We start from the raw sequence: 23103 nt of genomic DNA, 5'->3' as shown, positions 1-23103 counted from the left end.
CACAGCCTGCTGCCACACTCCATATGCCCAGTGTGACACGTGAGCCCAGGTGTCCCTCCGAGCCCCAGGCTCCATACCACATGCAGATGCGCAGGAGTCCAGGCGACTCCCAAATGGCTGGGGACTCCCCAGCAGCTGTCCCTGGCTCCTTGCCTGCTCTTTCTGCCTAGCACACACTTCTTTCAAGGTCCCCTCCCACACCTGGTGGGGTGTCTGCCTGGGTGTTGGGTCCTCCCACCTCTGACAACAGACACCATGGTGCTGAGGAGTTAGGGGGGGACCCCCAGTCTTCACAGACACCTCAAAAGCATACCACTGTCCTCCCTCCCCCTATGCTTGCCACTTAGAGGGACATGTGCCTGAGGCAGGGAAAGACTGATGGGGAGTGTAGTGACTTGGGGAAAGCCACTCAGCCTGAGACTTGATTTCTTCATCTGTTGAATGAAGGGGCTGTTCTCATCTGTAGGATCCTCTCTGTAGCTGTCAAAGGCTACAGGTCTGTGTGGTTGCATCTGCACGAGCGATCCCAACGGCTGTGTCCCAATGGGCAGAGGGCCAGTGTGCTGATGCTCCTGTCCCTCTCTCTGCCCCCCCCTCCCGAGAATAGCCCCTCCATTCTTTACCCGTTTCCTGGCAGCCCCCACCCAGTCCCCAGGTGTGTGTGTGGCGGGGGGCGGGGGGGGGGGAGCTCTGAACATCTTTGCAGCGCCTGCCAAAGCCTAAACTCTCCCCCAACCACTAGGTCCCTCTCCGCCCCTCCCTCACAAGGCCTACGGAAGAAGCCAGACGTGGTGACTGATCATTAACCTCCCTGCTGCGCCAGCGGCGCTGCGGACAGCTTCTTCACCTTGACACTGTGGAGCCCCATTGGCCTGGGGCCCTTAGGCCGGAAGACTGAGCGGCAGAGACCGCAGGACTCTCGGGCTCCTCCGCTGAGCTGCCAGGCTGTGTGATGACAAGGAGAGGGCACCGTGGGCAGGCTTGGGTGTTCCAGCAGGCTGCTGGCTCCCTCAGGGTAAAAGGTGTGCGTGTTCGGGGCGGGGGACCCCCTTGCTAGCTTCCTCCCCCAGAGCCTGACCTAAGCCCCACCCGCCACCTCCTGGCTGCATCTCGCAGGGGGCCGCCTCGGCTCCTCCCCGGGCCGGCGCCCCTACCCGGGCGGGCCAAGAAGCGTCCGTCCCCGCCCCGCTCTGTTAGGCCCGCGCGGCCAGGGGACTTTGGAGACAGAGAGGAAGCGCGGTGGGGCGGGGAGGTGGGGGTGTGTCGGAAGGCGGCAGCCGCCCGGTTTTATAATCCGCAGAGCGGGCGGGCTCAGCGCGGGAGACCGGACAGCACCGCTCACCGCGCCGGACTATGGGGGCCGCGTCCCGCCGTCTGGGGCCCAGGCCGCCGCTCTTGCCGCTGCTGCTGCTGCTCCTGTCGCCGCCGTCGCCGCCCGCCGCCCTCGCGCTGGCCCCCGAGCTGCAGCCCGGAGAGTTTTCCGCCGATGAGGATGGGGCGCAGCGCTTCGTGGAGAGCTTCAACCCTAAAGCCGAGCAGGTGCTGTACCAGAGCACGGTCGCCAGCTGGGCGCACGACACCAACATCACCGAGGAGAATGCGCGGCGCCAGGTGGGCGCGCGGGCCCCGGGCGGGGGCGGGGCCCGGGCGCCCAATCACAGGCCTGCGGCCGGACCGTGGGGGGCGGGAGTCACCGCCGGGCGCGTACCCTGGGCTGGGGGCCGTGAGCCCCCACACCCCCCACTCGCGCCGTGCCCCGTCAGAGTGGAGGGAGGCCGCCTAGCGCGGGGCTGGGCACAGGGTCCGAGCCAATACAGGAACCGAACGGATGAGGCAGGCTCCGCTGAGACGGAGTTCGCTCAGGTGGCAGTGCCCAGGGATGACCCGGAGCTGGGTCAGCAGCAGTCTTCGCTCAGGGTGCCGGCTCTGCTCCGGGACCTCGTCCTCTCCCGCCGCAGCCTACCCCCCCTCACTGTTCCTGTCGCTGCTCATCCCTGAGTCTTCTCCCTCTCCTCCTCCTGCCTCTCTTCTGGCCCCTATTTCTGCTCTACCGCTGCCCTGAGGCAGAGTCCCCCAGTCCCTGACCCCAGGGCTCAGGGGGAGGTAGGGCTCCCTGAAGCTCCAGTTTTCAGGAGCCCTTGGCCTTCCTCCCCACTCCCAGCACCAAGGCCTCCCCATACACATGCCCCTGCCCTCCCGGTGCCCACAGGAGGAAGCATCCCTGCTCAACCAAGAGTTTGCAAAGGTCTGGGGCCAGAAAGCCAAGGAACTGTACGACCCAATCTGGCAGAACTTCACTGACCCAATACTGCGAAGGGTCCTCAGCGGCGTGCGCATCCTGGGCCCTGCCAACCTGCCCCTGGAGAAGCGGCAGCAGGTGGGGCCGGTGGGCTCGAGGGGAGAGGCAGAAGTGGCGGGGGGACGCCTCCCCACACCCAGCCGAGGGGGGGAGGGGGACCTGGGAGAGAGGGACCCTGGGATCTACAGGGGAAACCAGTATAAGCACAGAATGGCTTCCTGATGCATTGATTTTTCTTGGAGATGTGATGGGAAGTTGTTTTGGGTTACAAGTATCATGGGGTAGAAAGCAAAATGCAAGTAAACAGTAAGAGGAAACAGGAGTTTTCAGAATTTCTCCGAGTTTGGTTTATAGGCTTCTGTAGGAAGACTGAGGACTGATAAGACATCCCCAGGGTCAGGGGGTGGGATTTGCCCTCCCTGCCAGGTGGGACTGGACTCCTAACTCTCAGGACACTGTCTCCACCTCCACTGGCTGCTTCTGTTGGAGAGGGAATCGGTGTACCAGTGATCAGAAGCGCTCCTAGTGCCACTGAGTGGCCTGTCCACGCCACATCCCCTCTCTGGGCCTTCTTTTCCCTCTAGTGAAAAGAGAGGGTGGCCAGGTAATCCTGGGCCTGTTCATCACTAACATGGTCTCAACTCCAACTTTCTAGTACAACTCTCTGCAAAGCAACATGAACAGGATCTTCTCCACTGCCAAGGTCTGCTACCCCCGCAGGAATGACACCTGCTGGTCCCTCGACCCAGGTACGACCCTGTCACTACAGTGCCTCTCTACTGGGGCCTCCTAGCCCTTCCCATCACCCTGAACCCAGGAGGATGACCGGTGGAGAGAGCGGGTAAACCCAATGACACTGACCTCCAACTGGGGTGGGACTATCAGGTGCCCCCACACACCGGCTTTTCCTGGCAAACTGACTTCCAGAATCGCCAGCTCCCGGGCCATCCCCACCCCATGTGTACTTTGGCTTCTCCCATTGTTCCTCCTGACTGCATTGGGTTGTTCAGGTTTTTTCCCCTTTCAGGGGTCCTCTCAGTCTCCAAAAGAGCTCTCCATAGGCCTTAGACCCGTCTGGACTTCTGCTTATACCGTCCACCTCTCCCCCTTCACCCCACCCCCATTTACTAGGCAGCCTTGAGGTCAGCCACTCCATCCAATGAGGCATAGAGGGTCTGTCTGAGTTTCGGCCTGTGGATGCCCTCTTTGCATCAACCACCTTAGATCATCATTTCCCTGGAGACAAGGGCCCTGCCTGGGCGCTTGCTTCATCCAGCTCCCAGCCCCATCCTGTCCATCTTATAGGTTGCCCTTGGCTTTGGGGATATCATGATGTCGAGCAAGCAGGTGGAAATAGAGAGGACCAATGTGGGAGCTCTGATGAAGGCTGATGCTGACCTCAGCACGGAAACCTTCTAACTGACCCTGCTCGCTTGTGTCTCAGACCTCATGCACATCCTGGCCGCCTCTCGGAACTACGGCCTGCTGCTCTACGTCTGGGAGGGCTGGCACAATGCCGTGGGTGTCCCACTGAAACCCCTGTTTGAGGAATTCACTGCCCTCAGCAATGAGGCCCACAAGAAGGATGGTGAGCATGCCCCATCCCACCCCCACCCTGCTGTTGTATGGGTGCTGCCGTACCCAGTTTGCAGGGTGCTCTCCCCAACCACTGTCTGCACTGAGCCCCAGCCCCTGAGGCAGGCAGAGCAGCTGTTGAAATGACTGCAGATACTGTCCAAAGGTCACACAGACAGTGGATGGTGGAAGCAGGCGGGAGCCCTGCCTGCCTTCCACCAGAATGCTATCTTGCCCTTACACCATCCCTCCTATCTGACCGTCCGGGCACTCCTCCCCTCCCTTGCATTCATCTTTGCCTCTTGGCTCTCCAGGGTCTGGTTAGCTGGAGTTCAACCCCTAGTTAGAAAATCGTAGACCATCAACCCCTAAGCCATCCCTTCCATTAGCTGGCAGATATAGAGGCCCTGAGCCAGGAGAGTGGCGAAGTGGTAGCTGGGGCAGAGGTGCCAGAGCCTGCAGCCTGAGCTGCATCCCAACACTACCTGCTGCTAGGCTTCTCAGACACGGGGGACTACTGGCGCTCCTGGTATGAGGCGCCCACCTTCGTGGAGGATCTGGAGCGCCTCTACAATCAATTAGAGCCCCTCTACCTGAATCTCCATGCCTACGTCCGCCGCATGCTGCATCGTCGCTATGGGGACAGATACATCAACCTCCGGGGACCCATCCCTGCTCACCTGCTGGGTAAGGACTGGGCCTTGCCTCCACACACCCCAGGGATCATCCTCACCGTGTCTCCCATTTCAGAGCACTGCACTGTTCCCCCTCCACACGCACGAGCCCAAGCAGCATGCCCAGCACCTTCATAAAGTAGGTGATCCTTCTGGTGATCATTTCTGCTTTCCAGCTGGGGACCCTGAGGCTTAGGGTAGGTGAGTGACTTGGCAGAGCACAGAGAGCTAGCAAAAGGCAGAGCTAGGAGTCACAATGAAGGCTTTGACCCCAGTTCCAGTGGAGGAGGAAGGATCGTGGTACATGCTCCAGAAAGCCTTCCCCGCAGCCCCGCCTCAGGCCTGGAAGGCAGGGGTCCCAGCACTATCAGAAAGGGCCCCCGACAGCCTCGCCTGGGCCCCGGGGCACATGGAGCACTGGGGACCGTGAGTGGGGCTGATGTGGAGACGCCTGGCCTCCTGGCCTCGGCCCAGGTGTCCAGCTGCTGTGGGCCCGGGCGCTGCCCAGCGCCAGGCTTGGGGGAACAGGCACTGCGGGGGCAGGGAGCTGCATTCTCCAGTTCCCCCCTTTGTCTAGGGGACATGTGGGCCCAGAGCTGGGACAACATCTACGACATGGTGGTGCCTTTCCCTGACAAGCCCAATCTTGACGTCACCACTACTATGGTGCAGAAGGTAAGCTCCTGAGGTAGGCCAGGGAGGGGACAGCAAGAGGGAAACACGGGAAGAGGGGTGGGAGGGAGTCATGAGAGGGAGATGGGTCGGGTAGGGACCTCAGTCCCTCCCTTTCTACAGAGAAGCAGCCTGAAGTGTGCGTATAAGTGGTGAGCTGGGGTGTATGTCTTCAATGAGATGCCAGCCCCTCTCTCTGGCCCCCACCGGCGGGGTGCGAGGAGCCCTCTTGGCTTATCCACTATGGTTATAAGGGGCCCTGCCTCTGGATGAGGAGGCCACCAAGCAGAGATGCCCTTCGTGGGCAGAGAGCTGACCTGTGTGGGGGGCCCCAGACCTGCCCCAGGGGAGCCACGGCGAGTGGCCGGCAGCCGCCCCTGACCCGCACCTGCACCCACCGCCAGAACTGGAACGCTACACACATGTTCCGGGTGGCCGAGGAGTTCTTCACCTCCCTGGGGCTCCTGCCCATGCCTCCCGAGTTCTGGGCAGAGTCCATGCTGGAGAAACCCAACGATGGGCGTGAGGTGGTGTGCCACGCCTCCGCCTGGGACTTCTACAACCGGAAGGACTTCAGGTCTGGACCTGGGGCCGCAAGGGGCCGAGGGCTCTGGGGAGGGTGGAAACCCCGGGCACAGAAAAGCCGATTCCCGGGTCTGCCTTCCCCACAGTGCCACACTGGCTGGGGGGCCAGTCTATCCCAGGCTGCCGTCGGGCCACTGTCCTTCAGCAGCTGTGACAGGCAGTCAGCTCTGCACCTGGGAAGGAAGTGGGCTGGGGCAGGGCAAAGGCTCTGTGCGTTTCCACCAGCTCCTCGAGCCCCAGGGCCGTCCTCTCCCCACGCGCTGGTCCCTGCCCTGCCCAGCCCTTCACCCTCAGCCTTGCCCTCTCCCTGCCCCAGGATCAAGCAGTGCACACGGGTTGCGATGGACCAGCTGTCCACAGTGCACCACGAGATGGGCCACGTTCAGTACTACCTGCAGTACAAAGACCAGCCCGTCTCCCTGCGCCAAGGTGCCAACCCCGGCTTCCACGAGGCCATCGGGGATGTGCTGGCGCTCTCCGTCTCCACTCCTGCACACCTGCACAAAATCGGCCTGCTGGACCACGTAGTCAATGACACGGGTACGGGGGCGCTCAGGGCCAGGCCCACGCCATCCCGCAGCAGGGCCCCGCTGGCCTTGCTCCCATTTGCCCTTCTCATTTCTGCCTTGGTGCCCCACAGCCCACCCTGACTCCCAGCTCGACACTGCCCAAGGACCCTCTGCCGAGCAGGCCCCCACGGCCTCGGAGGCCAGCCTTCCCTTCTCTGCGTCTGCCCAGCCACCCCTCCCGCTGGCTCCTCCCCAGGCCCACCTGGTCCTCACTGGACTCCCTTTTCCCCTCTGACCCCTCACCTCTCATCTCCCAACAGAAAGCGACATCAATTACTTGTTAAAGATGGCGCTGGAAAAAATTGCCTTCCTGCCCTTTGGCTACTTGGTGGACCAGTGGCGTTGGGGGGTCTTTAGTGGACGCACTCCGCCTTCCCGCTACAACTCTGACTGGTGGTATCTTCGGTGAGCAAACGGGGGCCGGGAAGAGCCTCACCCCAAATGGCCCCTCCACCCTACACCACCCCAGGCGAGCGGGAGCCTCCTGCCTCCGCCAGTCCCAGTCTCCCTCTCTCTAACGACGTCTCCATCCTTTCCCCTGCTGCTTTCTTCTTTCCTGCCGAAAACTCCTCCTCCAGAGATTCTTCCCCAACTCACCAGGATATGGAAGGGATGGCCAAGTGGGAATGCCTGCTTACCAGCCTTTTCTGCAAAAGCTAAACCAGCCCATATGCAATATTTAGGTCCTAAGATCATTTAACCATTCTCTTTTAGAACCAAGTATCAGGGCATCTGTCCTCCAGTCATCCGAAATGAAACCCACTTTGATGCCGGAGCTAAGTTTCATATCCCACATATGACACCATACATCAGGTACTGTGGTCCCCACCCAGGTCTGTCATACCTTTAGTCCCCTTCCCTCTGCTCCCATGATCCTGCCTCCCCCATTCCCAGGGCTTGTTCCCATGTCCTTCCCTGGAATTTGTCTGAGTCTCCCTCCTGAGCCAGGCTCGGTTCTCCCCAGGCAGCCCTTGGTGCAGCCTCGGCCCTGTGGGAAGCTGGATGGTGCCTGGGCAGGGGACCCCTGCCAGCCCCTAACGCCCGCCCTGTGCCTGCAGGTACTTTGTGAGTTTTATCCTGCAGTTCCAGTTCCATCAAGCCCTGTGCGAGGAGGCAGGCCACCAGGGCCCACTGCACCAGTGTGACATCTACCAGTCCACCAAAGCAGGAGACAAGCTCCGGTGTGTGGGAGGAGCTGGAGGGCAAGTGGGAGGGTGGGGGAGAGGTTGGGAGGGCATGTCTGGAAAAACACCGGCTGCTCCAGTGACAGCACCACAGGGCCGACCTGTTGGGGGGCCTTTCCTCCCTACCCCCTCCTTTCTTTCTCTCATCCAATATCTACTGAGTGGGCCCAGGTCTGAGGCCCCAGGGGCAGCTGGCTCGGGGCAAGATGAATGTCCCTCACCCCCTCCATAGAAATCCTAGGTCCCGGAGTCTTAATACCACTGTTCTAGCAGGGGGGCGAAAGTGCCCGGAGAGGTATCAGGTGGGCCAGTAGTGGACACTGGCCTGAGTGCCTCGTGTCCATGGTGCCCACTCTGCCTGGCAGGGAGGTGCTGAGGGCAGGCTCCTCGCGGCCCTGGCAGGAGGTGCTGAAGGACATGATCGGCTCGGAGGCCCTGGATGCTCAGCCACTGCTCAACTACTTCCAGCCCATCAGCCAGTGGCTGCAGGAGCAGAACCAGCGGAACAACGAGGTCCTGGGCTGGCCAGAATATCAGTGGCAACCACCACTGCCCAATAATTACCCGGAGGCCATCGGTAAAGCTCTGAGTGAGGGTGGGAAGGGCCCTAAGGCACATTCTCAGTGCTGGGCTCTGGACCTCAGGCCTCCCGGCCAGGTCCTGGTCAGCTCCTCCCGGCAGGCCCTGGTACCCATCTCTGGAGGGCCAGGCAGCCCTTTAGCCCCTCAGTAGCCCTAGAGTGGCAGATGGGGCTGTCTTTTCCCCAGCACGTTAGAGAGGGTGTGCTCAGATCCGAGGTCCCCTGGGCAGGCTGACCAGTCACACTGCTCTATGAGGTCACGCGCCAGGTTCCACTCTTATTGGCCAGGGGGCGGTGGCTGCAGGGCTCTTGTCTCCTGCGGCCATGGGCCAAGGTTGGGCTGCTTCAGGACTGCCCAGCCTCCTCTTCCTTTTCTTGCTCTGCTGCGGGCACCCCCTGCTGGTCCCCAGCCAGAAGGTCACCCACCAGGTGACAATCGGCCACAGAACAACCAGCCAGGCAACAACCAGAAACCAGACAACTCACCAGGCAACAACCAGCAGCCAGATAACTCAGAGCCCAAGTGGGACCAGGGAGGGATGGGGCAGGGCCTCGAGGGGACAGGGATTGGGAGGAGGTGGGGGGGAGGCAGGGGCCGGGGGCTCAGGCCAATCACAGGAGAGGGCAAGGGGAGGTCTGTCTGTTTCCCTCCACTCTGTCCCACAGTCCTGGTGACCGATGAGGTGACGGCTAGCAATTTTTTGGAGGAATACGATGAGAAAACCCGGGTGGTGTGGAATGAATATGCGGAGGCCAACTGGGACTACAACACCAACATCAGCACGGAGACCAGCAGGATCCTGGTAGGGGCCGCCGCCCGCCCACCCCCGTGCGTACGCGCCCTGTGTGACCCTCCCCCCGGGCCCAGCCCTCAAAACCCGAGGCCCTGCAGGCCATCCTCCACGCCCGTGTCACCTCGGCACAGGGAGGCCCCCGGAATTTGTGAAAACTCCGGATGGAATATTTAAAACAATACTCAACTTCAGTGTGGGGCAGATACTCGACACCTAGACAAGTAGTCTCTCGTTAACAGTCGATCTGTTGTTAGTGAAGGAATGACTTGTATACAAATAAGTGAGGCCGAAGTTCATTTCTAAGAAGATTGAAAGCCCCCGTTTACCACCGTAGCCAGGGCTGCCCTTCCCTCCCACCCCATCCGCCACCTCTGTGGGGAGCAGAGGTTGTACAAGGTGAGCTATGGGACCCGGACAGATGTTTCCTGAAGACCCGTGTGCTGGCCACTGTTCCCTGGCACTTTCTGTCCGTTGCTTCCTGAACAGCCTCGCAAAACCTGGCAACAATCATGTTCCCATTTCACAGAAGGGGCCTGAGGCTCAGAGCAGAGGCTGGCCTCAGTGCTAACACCAAGCTGCCTCCATCCTGATGGCCTTTAAGATACAGGGGAGGGGCTAGGGTGGTGTCCCCCCACCCCACCCCACCACAGCAGAGTGTCTGAGGGCATCTGTTGAGCTACACGGACTGCACCCAGGACATCTCAGACAATGCAGGTCAAAGACAGTCTTTTATAGGCAAAAGCAACAGCGAGATAAAACTGCCCTCCCTCACCCCGCACTCCGTCCCTTTGGGCTCCCCCAGGGCACTTCCTTCTGAGGGGCCTCTCCAAAGCTCCCAGCCTCACAGCCTGGCCCCCCCCCCCACCCACTCTGCCTTCAGCTACAGAAGAACGCACAGATGGCAAACCATACCTTAGCATTCGGCACCCGGGCCAGGCGGTTCGACGTGACCTACTTCCAAAACACCACCATGAAGCGGATGATACACAAGATTCAGGACCTCGAGCGGGCAGCGCTGCCTGAAAAGGAGCTGGAGGAGGTGTGTGGCTTTGGGGGAAGCAGGGAGTGGAGGGTCCTAGGTCAGGATCAGGTCCCACTCGGGGCAACGAGCCCAGCACAGGCTCTGGTCTTCATGCTGCCATCTCGTCCCTGCTTTGTCAAGCTGTGGCACCTGCCATGTCAATGTGCACCTGCACATTGCGTACCTCCTCTACTGAGAAGGCAGCACCTTTGGGAACACTAGCCCCCAGGCCCACAGCATGCCCCCTGCCCCCGCACATACACGCACTGTGATGAGGCTGGGGTGGAGCAGGCAGCAGAGGGGTGCAGCTCACTGCCTCTCTTCTTCCTCCTGCAGTATAACCAGATCCTGCTGGACATGGAGACCACTTACAGCGTGGCCTCTGTGTGCCACACCAACGGCACGTGTCTACATCTAGAGCCTGGTGAGCTCAAGTGGGGAAGGACAGGGAGGGGCTGGGGTAGACTGGGGGCAGCGGCGGCACAGTGTTAGGGGTGCTGGCTGGTGAAAAGGGGGTTAGGTGCTCCTAACTTGCGGGGTCAGCATGCCTGAGGAAACTCGGCGCCCTGTTTTCCACCAGGCGGCCTTCTCTGTCCCACTTAGAACCAGCACCGACTTCCTCTCTGGCCTAACCCGCTGCCCACCCTTGGGTGCGCCCATCCACTCTCCCAGGGACCCCTCCAGGATCTCCTGGTCTCTCTTTTTGTTCCTGTACTTGGCCCTTGAGGGCAGCGGGATCTCCAATTCGTCTTTTTAGCACTTGGACTCCAAATCAGGACAGGAACTCTAGCCACCGCTCCTCCATGCTCCTTTCTCGATCCTCTCCACGACTTCCCCACCTTCTCTGGCCCCTCCCTTGCCCTCCAGAAACTGAAGGCACAGCCCTAGAAACCCCTGTGTGGTCCAGACTGTGCCCCACTTCACTCCCTCGACCGCCACTTCTTGCTGGAAAGAGCGGACTGAGTGTGGCTGGGCCCCTGTCTCTCACCACACTGGCGGGCCCTTCTTGCCTTCCCCACTTTGAAAGAGCTCCCCCTGGACACCCGAGTACCTGCACACAGCCAGACACCTCCTCCTTCCCTGCCCGCCCTTCCCAGGCTTGGGGAGCCAAACGTATAAATGCTATTGCTGAGGAATCTCCATCCAGAAATAGTCTCTTCCTGGCCCTCTGCCCAACTCCCACGCTAGAACAATGAGAAGGGGAAATGGAAAATAAACAAGAGAGAAAAACAGTGTTCATGGGACAGGGTTTGGCCTGAGGGTTGTGTACGTGGGTATGCACGCAAAGTGTTGGGGGCCTGTGCACACGAGCATATACGCACCCATGTGGTGTGCGTGTGTGTGCGCATATGAGTCTGCGTGTGTTTATGGAGGAGAACATTAAGGGGAACGTAGCCCTCATCCTCCTCCCCCACATCAATTAGCCTCTTAATCTGGGGCTGGGCTGTCTGGTCACTGCACGGCCACTAGTGAAAATAAGCAACACCCGTGAATGCAGAATGCGCACATCAGCAGGGGCAGATGTGGAATTCTCAGAGTAGTTTTTTCCAAACTGATCTGAATGTACTTTCTCTGTGAGAAGTGTTATCATGTAGCCAGGCAGATAATGCAGCGTGGACAACCCCAAGCGGTGGCTGAAGCCGACCGGCTCGGGCCAGGGCAAGGAGGGACGACCCCGGAGCTCACGCCATCTCAGCCCAGCTCTGTGGCGTGCGTGTCAGCTCCGCGTGGCCCGTGCTGTGGAGGCCTCGTACTCGGCGGCTCCAACGGGCCACAAGCCCAGGCTCTCTGGCCCCCTGGCGACGTGGTTCTTTCACTCCGTCCAGTTCGACTACAGTCCGTGGAAGACACCCTGCACTCTGTGGGGACGTGGAAATGCACAGGGGACACCCCAGCTCAGGGACTTCATGTTCCCCTTTGATTTGGACTCCCCCATGAGGGCCGGCGTTGTCCCCACTTTGTAATTAGGGAGAGGGGGCTCCTGTGACTTGCAAGGTAATCTTAGGGTCCATGAGGAACTAGAGTAAAAACTCAGGTCTTGTGACCTTCGGGCCGTCTCTCCCAGGCAGGGGCCCTGCTCAGCCATGGGAACCAGCCGTGTCACCTTACTGCTCATGTGAAAAGAAGCACATTGAAAGCCTACAATGGCCTGATATGGTGTCCCTGCAGTGCCACCCTGTAGGCCATGTAGAAAGGACATCCCCTTTCCCCTTTTTCACTGGACTTGCTGCCTGTGCAGGTTTATTGCAGCTCTGAACTTCCGTGACTGAGTTCACCTTAGAGGCAGGCGGCAGGTAGGCTGAGGGCTGGGGGCTCCAGCCAATTAACAACCCCTCCCCCAGATATTACAACTCTGATGGCCACAAACCGGAAATATGAGGATCTATTATGGGCATGGAAGTCCTGGCGAGACAAGGTGGGAAGATCCATCCTCCCTTCTTTCCCGAAATATGTGGAACTCTCCAACAAGGCTGCCCGGCTCAATGGTGAGTCCCTCAGGCCAGAGTCACTGGCTTTCTGGTCCCAGGCCCCCTGGGGCCCTCAGAGAGGTCCTCAGAAACCCTCAGCCCAGCGAGAGGGAGATCCCTGGAGGAGGTGGTGGTGGTGGGCTGCTCAGGGGATGGTCGAGTGTTGGGAGAGCCAAGGTGTGTCTTCTCTGCAGGCTACATGGACACAGGGGACTCATGGAGATCTATGTACGAGATGCCAAACCTGGAGCAAGACCTGGAGCAGCTCTTCCAGGAGCTTCAGCCGCTCTACCTGAACCTGCACGCCTACGTGCGCCGGGCCCTGCACCGCCACTACGGGCCCCAGCACATCCACCTGGAGGGTCCCATTCCGGCTCATCTGCTGGGTGAGGACAGGCGCTGGGCCTTCAGGTGGAGGCGAAGACAGATGCCGGCGTGAGGGAGGGTGGGGCCAGTGCTGGCCAGAGAGCAGAGGGCAGGCGGGGAAGGGTCTGCTGATGGTGCTTCAGGCGGGAGAGTAGAAAGGCCTGAGCCTGTGGAGGGCAGGTTGCCACAGCTGGAGTGGGTGGGGCTGAGGTCGGGGAGGAGAGCCAGCATTTGGTGCCGCACTTGCCACAGATTCACGTGGTACAAGTCACCATGGGTTGGACAGTGGAGAGAGTTCGTAATCTTGCCACAGGGAGCCCGTTACCCATCACAGCTCAAGGCAGTGTGACCCGGAGAGCGAGGGAAGGGGCTGTGTGTGGGAACTGAGGCCCATGGGGCGGGGGGAGGGCACGTGAGCAGAGCCTTGAAAGACGAGAGGTTCTGGCAGGTGGGAAAGTCGGGGCAGGGAGTGGAGGGCAGACTCAGCGTGCATCCTAAGGGAGCTAGGAGGCCAGAGAAGAACCCTGAGAGTGTAGATCCACCTCAACTTTGGGGCCCTCTTTTTCCAGGGCTTGTCAATTCAAATGTCCTGAGCATACGGAACAGGCAGTGAAAGACGATAAGGGATGGTAGGGACCAGAGGGGAGTAGAGGCTACCAGGATCCTGTCCTTATTGGACCATCGGGAACGCGTCACTGTGAGCAGAAAGGGCCACAGACTATTTACAAATCCTGGGTGAGAACCCAGAAGCTGGTTTGGCTTTGGGTCTAGTTCTCACTCAACCTGGAGGGTCTTTGCACCCTAGGAGGCCCGTCCTTGACCCCTCTCCGGTGAGACCAAAGAACATTAGGGTGGACAGGTATCAGCGTGATGACTGAGAAGCACAGACCTTGGGAAGGAAGCCATGTGTCCAGGTGGCCGAGGGGGCTGGGGTAGAGCTGGGCTCAGAACTCAGGCCCCGGGATCGGAGTGGCCAGGCCCTGCCTCCCTCACATCCCCTCTCTCTCTCACTCACTCTCACTGTGTTGTACTTCAGACTTTACCTGATGTCACTTCCAGCTTAAGCTCCTTTGACTATGAAAGATCCTCTACTCCAAATCTATTTCTGGACTCTTCCACTCACTCTGAATATCTTCCTGTTCTCCATTCCTGGAGAACTGGGCCCCGGTCATGTGCCACGTGCAAAGGCATCAGCCTCTCCTGAAGGTGGCTGAGACTGCACAAACAGCCCCAGGCAACGTGGAGGGGACACAGGAGTGGCTGGGCAGGAGCGCACCTGACTCCCTGCCTTTAAGCCCCAGACCCCTCGCTTAGGAGCCATGGGCCCTGGGCGGGTTACTTGACTCTTGGTAAGTAGTGGCCATGTGCACGTTGATGTCCCAGGGGCCTGAAGCTTCTGCGTTTGTACACAGCTGCTAGTCACACTGGTTCCCACTGCTCAGGGACCATCTTGACTCCCTGATGGGCAGCAGGGGTCTCACCCGTGAGCCAGAAAACTAATGACCTTGTGGGCTGGATGTTTAGGCTGAAGATAATGTATATCAAGTGCCCAGCACAATTCGCAAACAGTGGGCACTCAGGAAAGACGTTATGATCAGCAGGACTGGGATCCGATTGCCCTCCCTGAGCCTAAGAAGTAACACCGATCTCTCCCGTCTCCACCGTTTCTTCCCCTACCCGCCTCCAGGGAACATGTGGGCACAGAGCTGGGTCAACATCTATGACTTGGTGGCTCCCTTCCCTTCGGCCCCCAAGATAGATGCCACAGAGGCCATGATAAAGCAGGTCTGCACCTGTCCTCTCTATCACTCCTGCTCCTCCAGGGAGACCCAGGGCACAGGGAAGGGGGGGCTCCACCCCGGGAGGAGGGGGGCCTCTGGGCCAGGTCCTTCCAGCTTGGCCCTCTTCCAGTACCCTCCCCGCCTGTGACACACAGTCTGCCCCCACAGTCCCCAGTTTGGGCAAAGCTCCCTCTGTTTGCAGGGCTGGACTCCCAGAAGGATGTTTGAGGAAGCGAACAATTTCTTCACCTCCTTGGGGCTTCTGTCTGTGCCCCCCGAGTTCTGGAATAAGTCGATGCTGGAGAAGCCGACCGATGGGCGGGAGGTGGTATGCCACGCCTCCGCCTGGGACTTCTACAACGGCAAGGACTTCAGGTGTGTCCAGGTTGCAGCCAGGGGACCTTATTCTGAGCCCACGGGCAAGGGGATAAGCCAAATACAGGCTCCACTGCTGGCCCCTCTCAGCCAGAGCAGGTGAAAGCCAGTGCAGGGCCAGAGTTGGGATGGAAAGTCAAGAGGACAGGGCCCAGCCTCAGCTTGACCACTGGCTTTTGGCAGGAGAAACGCATCTACTAGGTGAGGTTCTTTTCAAATGCCAGCCAGCTCTGCCAGCCCGGTCAGTTGTCAGAGCCCAAGACCCCAGTCCTGGGTGTGTGCACCGTGTGAGCTGCCCAGCCTTCTCTCACTCCGGACGGCCCCTGCATACAGCTAGCCCTCTCCTCGGGTGCATGTACCTTGACACAGGGAGACACACGAGGACTTGGGTGACTTCACACAGATCCACCCTCACTGAACAGAAGCTCAGAGGGTGCCTTCACCGAAGTTATCTGTTATTCACACTTCAGTTATCTGGTGCTACATAACAAACCACCCCAACACTTAGTGGTCTGAACCATGGCTTTATGGGTCAGCCAACACAGCGGAGTGGCTTGGCCCTGCTCTGCAGTGACAGAGCCCACAGCTGCGGGAGCTCTGAAGGCGGCTGGGATGGTTCAGTGGAGCTATCTGTCTGTGGCCTTGGTTCTGGCTATTGCTTTGGTTCCTCAGTTTTCCTCCACGTGGCACGTGTTGGGGCTGGAATGTTCAGGTTGACTCCCACATGGTGTCCCTGGGCTGGGACAGCTGGGGGTCCATGCTCTCCATGCTAGCTTGGGCTTCCTCACAGAATGGCAGTCAGATGGTGAGATTTCTTACCTGGTAGCTGGCATCCCCAAAGCAAAAGCAGAAACAGCCAGTCTCTTAAAGGTTAAGTCCAAAACGAGCAGAGTCACTTCTGCCAGATTTTGTTGGCTGAAGCCTGTCCAACCTAGATTCAAGAGAAGGGAAAGAAGACCTCAGCTTTTTGGAGGGAGAGTGGCAAAAAGGATCCGTGGCAGCTTACGAGAAAAGTGGACCCAGAGAGCCTGGAACAAGCCAGGCAGGGTTCACAGGCCCACTGGCCCTGGGCCTTTCCTTCAAGGGCTACAGCTGTAGAGTGGGGTGCAGAGAGAATTGAGGGGACGAGAGTTCTTTTGGGGGGTCCTCCCTTGTATGGGGGAGTCATAGGAAAAGGTGGACAGACCTGAGCCTCAGGATGCTGGGCAGCTTGTTGCCCTTCCCAACAAACAGAATGGCAGAAAAATGGGGTCGACAGATCCAAAAGGCTCTTAGATCCCGGGAGAGCTTCATTGGCTCACAAAAGACAATGAGGAAAGATGGAGAGAAAGGCAGAAGCTCTGGCCAGAATGGCTCTGTGGATGTCACTTCAGGCCTGGCTGTGAAAGCCCCGGGGCCGAATATGCTTGCTGCGGTTGGACACACAGGCCACGGAACAGCTCCGACACTGGTGTCTCCGCAGGAAGCCTAAGTCTTGGGAGAGCCAAAACGTGCATAAGAAACAGCAGGAACCACATTCTAGAAAGTCCTGCACTGGCCATAAGGGAAAGTCCTGGAGTCTCCAGAGCAAGCACTTTGCACAGCCAGAAAGCAATGTGGCTATGTGGGCTGGAGCTAGTCAGAAAAGTTGGGGGCAGAGGAATGCCCTCAACAACCACACTCTAGAGGCTTCCAAGCCCCAGATCCCCTCTCTCTCAGGCTCACTCCATATCTCCTCCCGGTTTTCTTTCCCATAATGCTGGGCTCTCTGCTTTCGGCAGTGATGGGGTCTGCTCTGTATGGAGTACAGCAGCAGGTCCTCAGGGCTCCTCACCGTCCCCTTCCACACCCTCTCTCTACCCCTGTGTTCCCAGGATCAAGCAGTGCACCACTGTGAACATGGAGGACCTGGTGGTGGCCCACCACGAAATGGGCCACATACAGTATTTCATGCAGTATAAGGACTTGCCTGTGACCTTCCAGGAGGGTGCCAACCCTGGCTTTCACGAAGCCATTGGGGACGTGCTGGCCCTCTCAGTGTCTACCCCTAAGCACCTACACACCATCAACCTGTTGAGTAGCGATGGTGGCAGCTACGGTGAGAGAGGAACAGGAGATCCTGGTGGGCACAGGGACCAGGAAGGGGCGGCAAGCTTGGGATGAGGGGAGAGGGGACTGAATGGCCCACAAGCAGAGGTTGGGACAGAGCCATGGGGAATAGCGGGGCCACCAGCAGAGTGAGCCGGGAGGATGGAACCCACAGGCCACCCCAAGAGGCAGGCTGCAGGAGCCAAAGAGGTACAGCTCGCTCCCGCCCCCACCCACCGCACACCCACCCCCGGCGAGCTGCCTGGACCAGGCAGGAGGCAGATGTGGGTCTGACCGCAGGCTTCCTCCCCTTGGCAGAGCAAGACATCAACTTCCTGATGAAGATAGCCCTGGACAAGATCGCCTTTATCCCCTTTAGCTACCTTGTGGACCAGTGGCGCTGGAGGGTGTTTGATGGAAGCATCACCAAGGAGAACTACAACCAGGAGTGGTGGAGCCTCAGGTTCTAGAACATTCCTGTGTGGGTGTGGGTTGGGAAGAGGGGCTCCATGGGTGTCTGTGTGTGTGCACATGGTGTGTCTGTGTCTGTAGCATCTGAGTGTGTGTCTGTGCACATGGGTCTTTGTGTGTGAGTGATGGGGTGTGTGGGGGTGATTGTGCACAGAGACACAGCACCCCAGAGTCTGGGGCGCCTGGTGTAGCCCCAGGTGCAAGGACCACCCTTGGAGTCAAAAATGCCAACCCTGTCTGGCTTGATTCTCCTCAGACCCTTCTCCAACCTGTCTTCCACCTTGACAGGCTGAAGTACCAGGGCCTCTGCTCACCAGTGGCCAGGTCTCAAGGTGACTTTGACCCAGGGGCCAAGTTCCACATTTCTTCAAATGTCCCTTATATCAGGTAACAAGGGAAAGGGAGGAGGCCGCTCAGTGTTCAAACTGCTGTCACTGCCGCATCTGGTCGGGGTGACCGGGGGTGAGGGGGGTAGCTGGCTGCACTGCACACTCACCTACAACCAGGGCTGACCATTGTCTTGTTTTTTTGGTACGGTGAGAGCGTCTATGCTGCGATTGAAAACAGAAACTCTACCCTGAGTAGCTACTGGTTATAAGACCTAGGTTGGGTTGTTAACATATTAACCATGGCCCATGGCTAGATCATGGCTGAGTGAGCCTTGTTACTTTCTTTTTTTTTCTTTTCTTAACAAGATTGTGATTCCTTTACTGTATGTATTGAACATATTGCCCATGATATAATTTGAGTTGTACCTGGACGACCTCCGGTACACTAACACTAGGGTTAGAGACCCAGTTAGATTGGGAGGCTGTGTTGATAGGGGCATGGGATTGTGGGCTTGGGGTCAGACAGAACTGGGTTCAAATCTTGTCCCCACACCTTTTATTCCTTAAGCATGTTCCTCAATGTCTGTGTCATTCCCCTCACCTGTGAAAACCCATTTCACAGGACTATTGCAACAGTTAACTTCTAAGCACATGGTCTAATGCATAGCAGGCTGGGACACGGTGGCTACAACCCACTGTTACTGAATCACTGTCTGAAATGGCGTGCACACACACACTAGCACTGTGAGTCACGTAGCTGCAGCGTGAAGGTGTCCAGAGCATTCCGCGTCCTCTTATGTGCGGCAGGTTAAGTGGGTGCTTGCAGGGTCTGCAGTCCTCCTGGAACGTAGGGGGCTGGGGAGGCCTCAGGTGGGGTTCCTGTTGACCTTGGGCTGCAGGTAGCCCAGGCCACCCATGAGGCAAGATGCAGAGGGCAGTGAGGACTATGGCTCCGTCCAGCCCTGGCCTCCTGTGGTCCCTGAAAACCCAGTGATGGAGGGCCCACTGTGCCCACCCTTCCAGCACGCAGCATAATGTCAGCACATAGTCAAGGTCTAATACATAAGTGTGGGGTAGGTGAATTGTGTCCTTCAGGGTGCAGGGAGGGAAAGAAAGTCTGCTCCAGTGCTCCAGAGAGCAGCAGTGGGCAGGGGACCAAGGAAATTCAAGGACACCTAGGAACAGGCTTGACCTTAACAGTGTGCCAGGATGACCCATAGGAAGAGCTTTTTACCCTCCTTCTCGACTGGTTTCCAGGCTTCCAAGCTGGCATTCACTTTCACACAGAAGCTAGGCCCACGTGACGGTTAGCTTTTGAGCTTAGTGTAGGTAATTCTCCAGGCAGAAGTGGGCAAAGGAGGCTCATTCCCAATTCTGACCAGCAGCCTTGGCAAAGCACTTTTAGGAAACACCAGAAAAGTCAGTGGCACATGGCTTGTGCCCAGCATTCAAAGTGGGAGGCCTGTGCTGTTTGTTTGGGACATTCGAAACCTCAGCAGACTTAGAGGTGGCTCCGGCTGACCAGCAGATTTCTACCAGGGAATCCCTGCTGCTTTGGGATTAAGGAGATCACTGGGCTGGCTTCCCTGCCGAGATAGCCCTGCCAGCTAGACGTGACCCTTTGCCCAACAACTGGCCTCTACTTGCATATACCCCAGGGACGGAGACCTCACTGTCTCCAGAGCAGCCTGCCACACCTCCAAAGGGCACTGCGCTGACCCTCCTCCCCCATGAGGGACCCCAGAGCTGCTCAGCACAGGCCCTCCCGAGATGTGGAGAGAGCCTCGAGGGTGGAGGTGTGGAAGGGGGCCTGGATGACTCTGAAGGCCAGGGTGGGCTCACCCAGACTTCCTGGCTATAGTGGAGGGCTGGGGCAGCGAGGGCTGGGGCCCAGGCTCCTAGCCAGCCCCCAAAGCCACGCCTCCCTCCCCTCCAGGTACTTCGTGGGCTTCATCATCCAGTTCCAGTTCCACGAGGCACTGTGTCGGGCGGCGGGCCACAAGGGCCCCCTGCACCAGTGTGACATCTACCAGTCCAAGGAGGCAGGGAAGCGCCTGGCGTGAGTCCTCCCGGCCTGCCTTTGGCTGTTTGCCACCCTCTGACCCCTCCACCTTGGGGAGCCCCATGGGGCTCTGCTGGGAACACCTGCCTTTCTGGTGTTCGGGCTGGGAACTCCCAGGTGAAGCCTGTTTGTCATGATGAGCCTCTGCAGGAGGAAACTAGAGCCCCCTGGGTGCAGACCACCCCTCACCTGCCCTCACTGTGCCGGGCCCTCCCACAGCGATGTTGAGAGTGGGAGACGGGGTTTGGTTGGTGGGTGTTAGGCTGAGGCATCAAGGGCAGGAGGGGCAGGGAGCCTCCCCATCCATCCTTCTGACTTGGTTTCCCTTCTCTGGTGCTCCCCAGGGACGCCATGAAGCTGGGCTACAGTGAGCCGTGGCCGGAGGCCATGAGGCTGATCACCGGCCAGCCCAACATGTCTGCGGCAGCCATGATGAACTACTTCAAGCCGCTGCTGGACTGGCTCCTCACCGAGAACGGGCGGCACGGGGAGACGCTGGGCTGGCCTCAGTACAACTGGACGCCGGACTCCGGTACCACTCCGCCCCCGCCTCTGCCCCCAGCCGGCCCACAGAGCTCGCTCAGGCCAGGCCCCGCCCCGGCCCAGGCGGGTCCGAGTCTGGCCTCGGAGCTCGGGTAGGGAAGCAGCCGAGATGCCCCCAGCCCTGCCCACTGCCCTGCTCTCCTTGCTTCTCCTGCCCAGCTTACTCAGAAGGCTCCTTCCCGGGCAACGGCCGCGTCAACTTCCTAGGCCTGGACCTAGATGAACAGCAGGCCCGAGTGGGCCAGTGGGTGCTGCTCTTCCTGGGCGTCGCCCTGCTGGTGGCCACCTTGGGCCTCACCCAGCGGCTCTTCAGCATCCGCCACCACAGGCTCCACCGGCCCCACCACGGGCCCCAGTTCGGCTCTGAGGTGGAACTGAGACACTCCTGAGATGACTGGGCCATGCTGGCCAGTTAGGGAGTGCCCGCCACTGAGACACCGGCATAGGTGCACGGGGTGGGCCCAAACCCTCCACTCCTGTCCCTGCTCACCCCAGCCGGCCCTCCTCCTCCTCCTGCCCTGACCCTCTCCCCTTCTGCCTCCTTTCCTGTGCTGAGAATCCATCCTCCAGACCCAGAACCTCTGTGACCCCTGCCCCCTCGTCCCTGGGCACCAGGCCACCTAACAAGCAGCCCCCTCCCAGTCTCTCTGTGAATACAATTAAAGGTTCTGACCTCCCATCTGAGTCTGTGTCCCTCGCCGGGAAGCCAGGAATAGGGTCAGGGACGCTCTCCCACCTCCTGGCAGTCAAGCAGGTCATTTCAATGGGCAACTTCATCCTCCTCCAAGAAGAGCCTGGGAAAATGCCCCAGAGCTCTGGCCTGGGCACCACCCAGCAGTGCCCACGCCTGCCTTCCCTCCAGCCCAGGCAACCGGCCAATGTCTTGCCTTGGCAGTCAGCCCCTGCCTGTCCCAGGCACCAACCCAGGAGGACTCTGGGAAGCGGAGACTCTGGACTTCCTGCCTCACATTTCCTTGTGTTGGGGGAGTCCTGCCCCAGCTGTTCCCATAAATGGCCAGGTCCCTCAGCAGGAAGGCTCCCCTGGGGGAGAGTGCCTTGAGAGTGCAGAACTGGCCCCATGGTCACCTCAAGCCCCTACTTGCACCATCCCCATGTCCACTTGAGTATTGCCCCTGAGGCCCATGGCCAGGCCCCTTTGCCCCGGCTGGGGAGGGGTCCTGAATGCTGGAGCATGGCTTTGGGCGGGGCCCACGTGGGCACCAGCGGCCGGAGGCTGCCCACGCCCGTCCACCAGCGCGTGCCCTCAGCCTGAGCCTCCCCGGAAGGCCCGTGCGGGTGTGAACGAGTACCATTTGGAGGAACACGTTTTTATAACTTTTATCTACATTTTTGTACAAAGTTTGTAAAATCCACAAACTATGAAGAGAATAAAAGCCCTTTCTGTCAATGCCTAGAGCTAAGCGCTATTGCCGTGGCAGCGTGTCCACCTCTCCAGCCGTCTCTCCTCAGCATGCAGTTGAGTGGGACCGCACTGTCCCGAGCTGTTTCCCCTCTTCCCAGTTAACTCGGCCGGCTGCATTCTCAGGCGCGTCAGTGCCAAACCTAGAATCTGGCCCAACGGAAGCTACTCGGCTTTCCGGGGCCACGGGCTTCCTTCCACGGCCAGCCAGGCCCCCTCCGTCAGGACCCTCGGCCCGGAGCCTCTTCCCAGCTTTGCCACTGCCTCGGCCCACCAGGCCCAGCCCCTGATGTCCGCCCCCGACATCCTGTAGTGCACTTTTTGCTCCCCCATCTGCAGCTGCCGTGTGTGTGTGTGTATGTGTGTGTGTGTGTGTGTGTATGCTTGCTTGTGAATATGTCTGTGTATGTGTCGGTGTGGCGCGTGTCTCATGTAGACTTGGTTGTATAGGCCTGTCCCGTGGGGCAGGATGTGGAGCTGAGGCATTTGGGATATGCAAGAGGGTGGAAGTTTCCAGTTACTTAGGACAATGGAATTTATAAACATATTCTCTAAATAGTTCCAAGCCTCTCTTTTAACAGACCTCTTTAATGACCCTCTCCCCAGCCTGATATTTTGAAAGCTCTTTGTTTGCCAGGCAAAGGTCATTGTTGCATCTCCCCCTTTCCCATCCCTGTGAACGGCAGAGGCCCACGCTGCCCGTGAGAGCTCGCGGGCAGTGTGAGGAGGGCGCCAGCACTCACACGCCAAGGCCTGAGCTGCAGAACGAGGGCACAGGGGCGTAACCTTGTGGTCGCTTGACCAGCCTTACCCACCAGGCCTTCTGAAATACACACCTTGTTCAGACTCCGGTTTCCGTCTTCTTCAGGGAGGGGGGCGAGGCCCAGGCTACCTGGGCGGTGCCAGAAGAGGAACTGACAGCAGGAAGACAGGCCACTCAGGCATTGAGACTATTGGTGGCCTAAAGTCAAGCTGTCCCTGTGCTGTGCCTGCCAAGCATCATCTCCTAGGCGACCAGCTTTTTCTCACCCACAGGGGCCAGAGGAGGTGATGGTGAAGGACAGTTTCTCTGACCTCCCCACCCCCTCCCACCCCCACACTGACGGGTGAATGGGTAATGAAAATGTGACTATATATATATATATATATATATACACACACACACACACACACATGCACACAGACATATATATACACACATATATATAAAATTCAGCTATAAAAAAGAAGGAAATCTTGACATTTGATAAATGGGCTCTGAGGATATT

The 23103-nt window shown here is 59.0% G+C and overlaps 1 protein-coding gene and 1 long non-coding RNA gene across 3 annotated transcripts in view; one reads left to right on the top strand and one right to left on the bottom strand.

Annotated features, from left to right (window-relative positions):
- Positions 1-21755, bottom strand: part of LOC123817565 — a 31555-nt gene extending 9800 nt beyond the window's left edge. The window contains exons 1-2 of the long non-coding RNA XR_006785455.1: positions 21089-21755; positions 15763-15874 (exon numbers count right to left, since the gene is read on the bottom strand). This is a non-coding gene — a long non-coding RNA (uncharacterized LOC123817565). The remainder of the gene's footprint in view (positions 1-15762; positions 15875-21088) is intronic.
- On the top strand, positions 871-21092 carry ACE (angiotensin I converting enzyme). Of its 2 annotated transcripts, none has more exons than XM_045837297.1 (26): positions 871-1022; positions 1301-1611; positions 2210-2377; positions 2955-3048; positions 3744-3887; positions 4370-4561; positions 5126-5223; positions 5625-5797; positions 6122-6345; positions 6635-6779; positions 7089-7187; positions 7433-7555; positions 7924-8135; positions 8805-8941; positions 9813-9971; positions 10290-10377; positions 12296-12439; positions 12616-12807; positions 14475-14572; positions 14771-14943; positions 16797-17020; positions 17329-17473; positions 17770-17868; positions 19747-19869; positions 20217-20404; positions 20575-21092. In XM_045837297.1, exons 1-26 carry the CDS (start codon positions 953-955, stop codon positions 20802-20804), a joined length of 4053 nt encoding a protein of 1350 aa, XP_045693253.1. In that variant the 5' UTR covers positions 871-952; the 3' UTR covers positions 20805-21092. The 2 variants fall into 2 exon arrangements, with proteins under 2 accessions (XP_045693253.1, XP_045693254.1); XM_045837298.1 differs by having other exon boundaries at positions 914-1015.
- Positions 21756-23103: the final 1348 nt, after the last annotated feature.

This window comes from Phyllostomus hastatus, unplaced genomic scaffold (genome assembly GCF_019186645.2).
Source record: "Phyllostomus hastatus isolate PE091 unplaced genomic scaffold, TTU_PhHast_1.1 phas_contig_210, whole genome shotgun sequence".
NCBI lineage: Eukaryota > Metazoa > Chordata > Mammalia > Chiroptera > Phyllostomidae > Phyllostomus > Phyllostomus hastatus.
The sequence above is the reverse complement of the archived record's forward strand: the minus strand, read 5'-3'. Positions and strand labels throughout refer to the sequence as shown.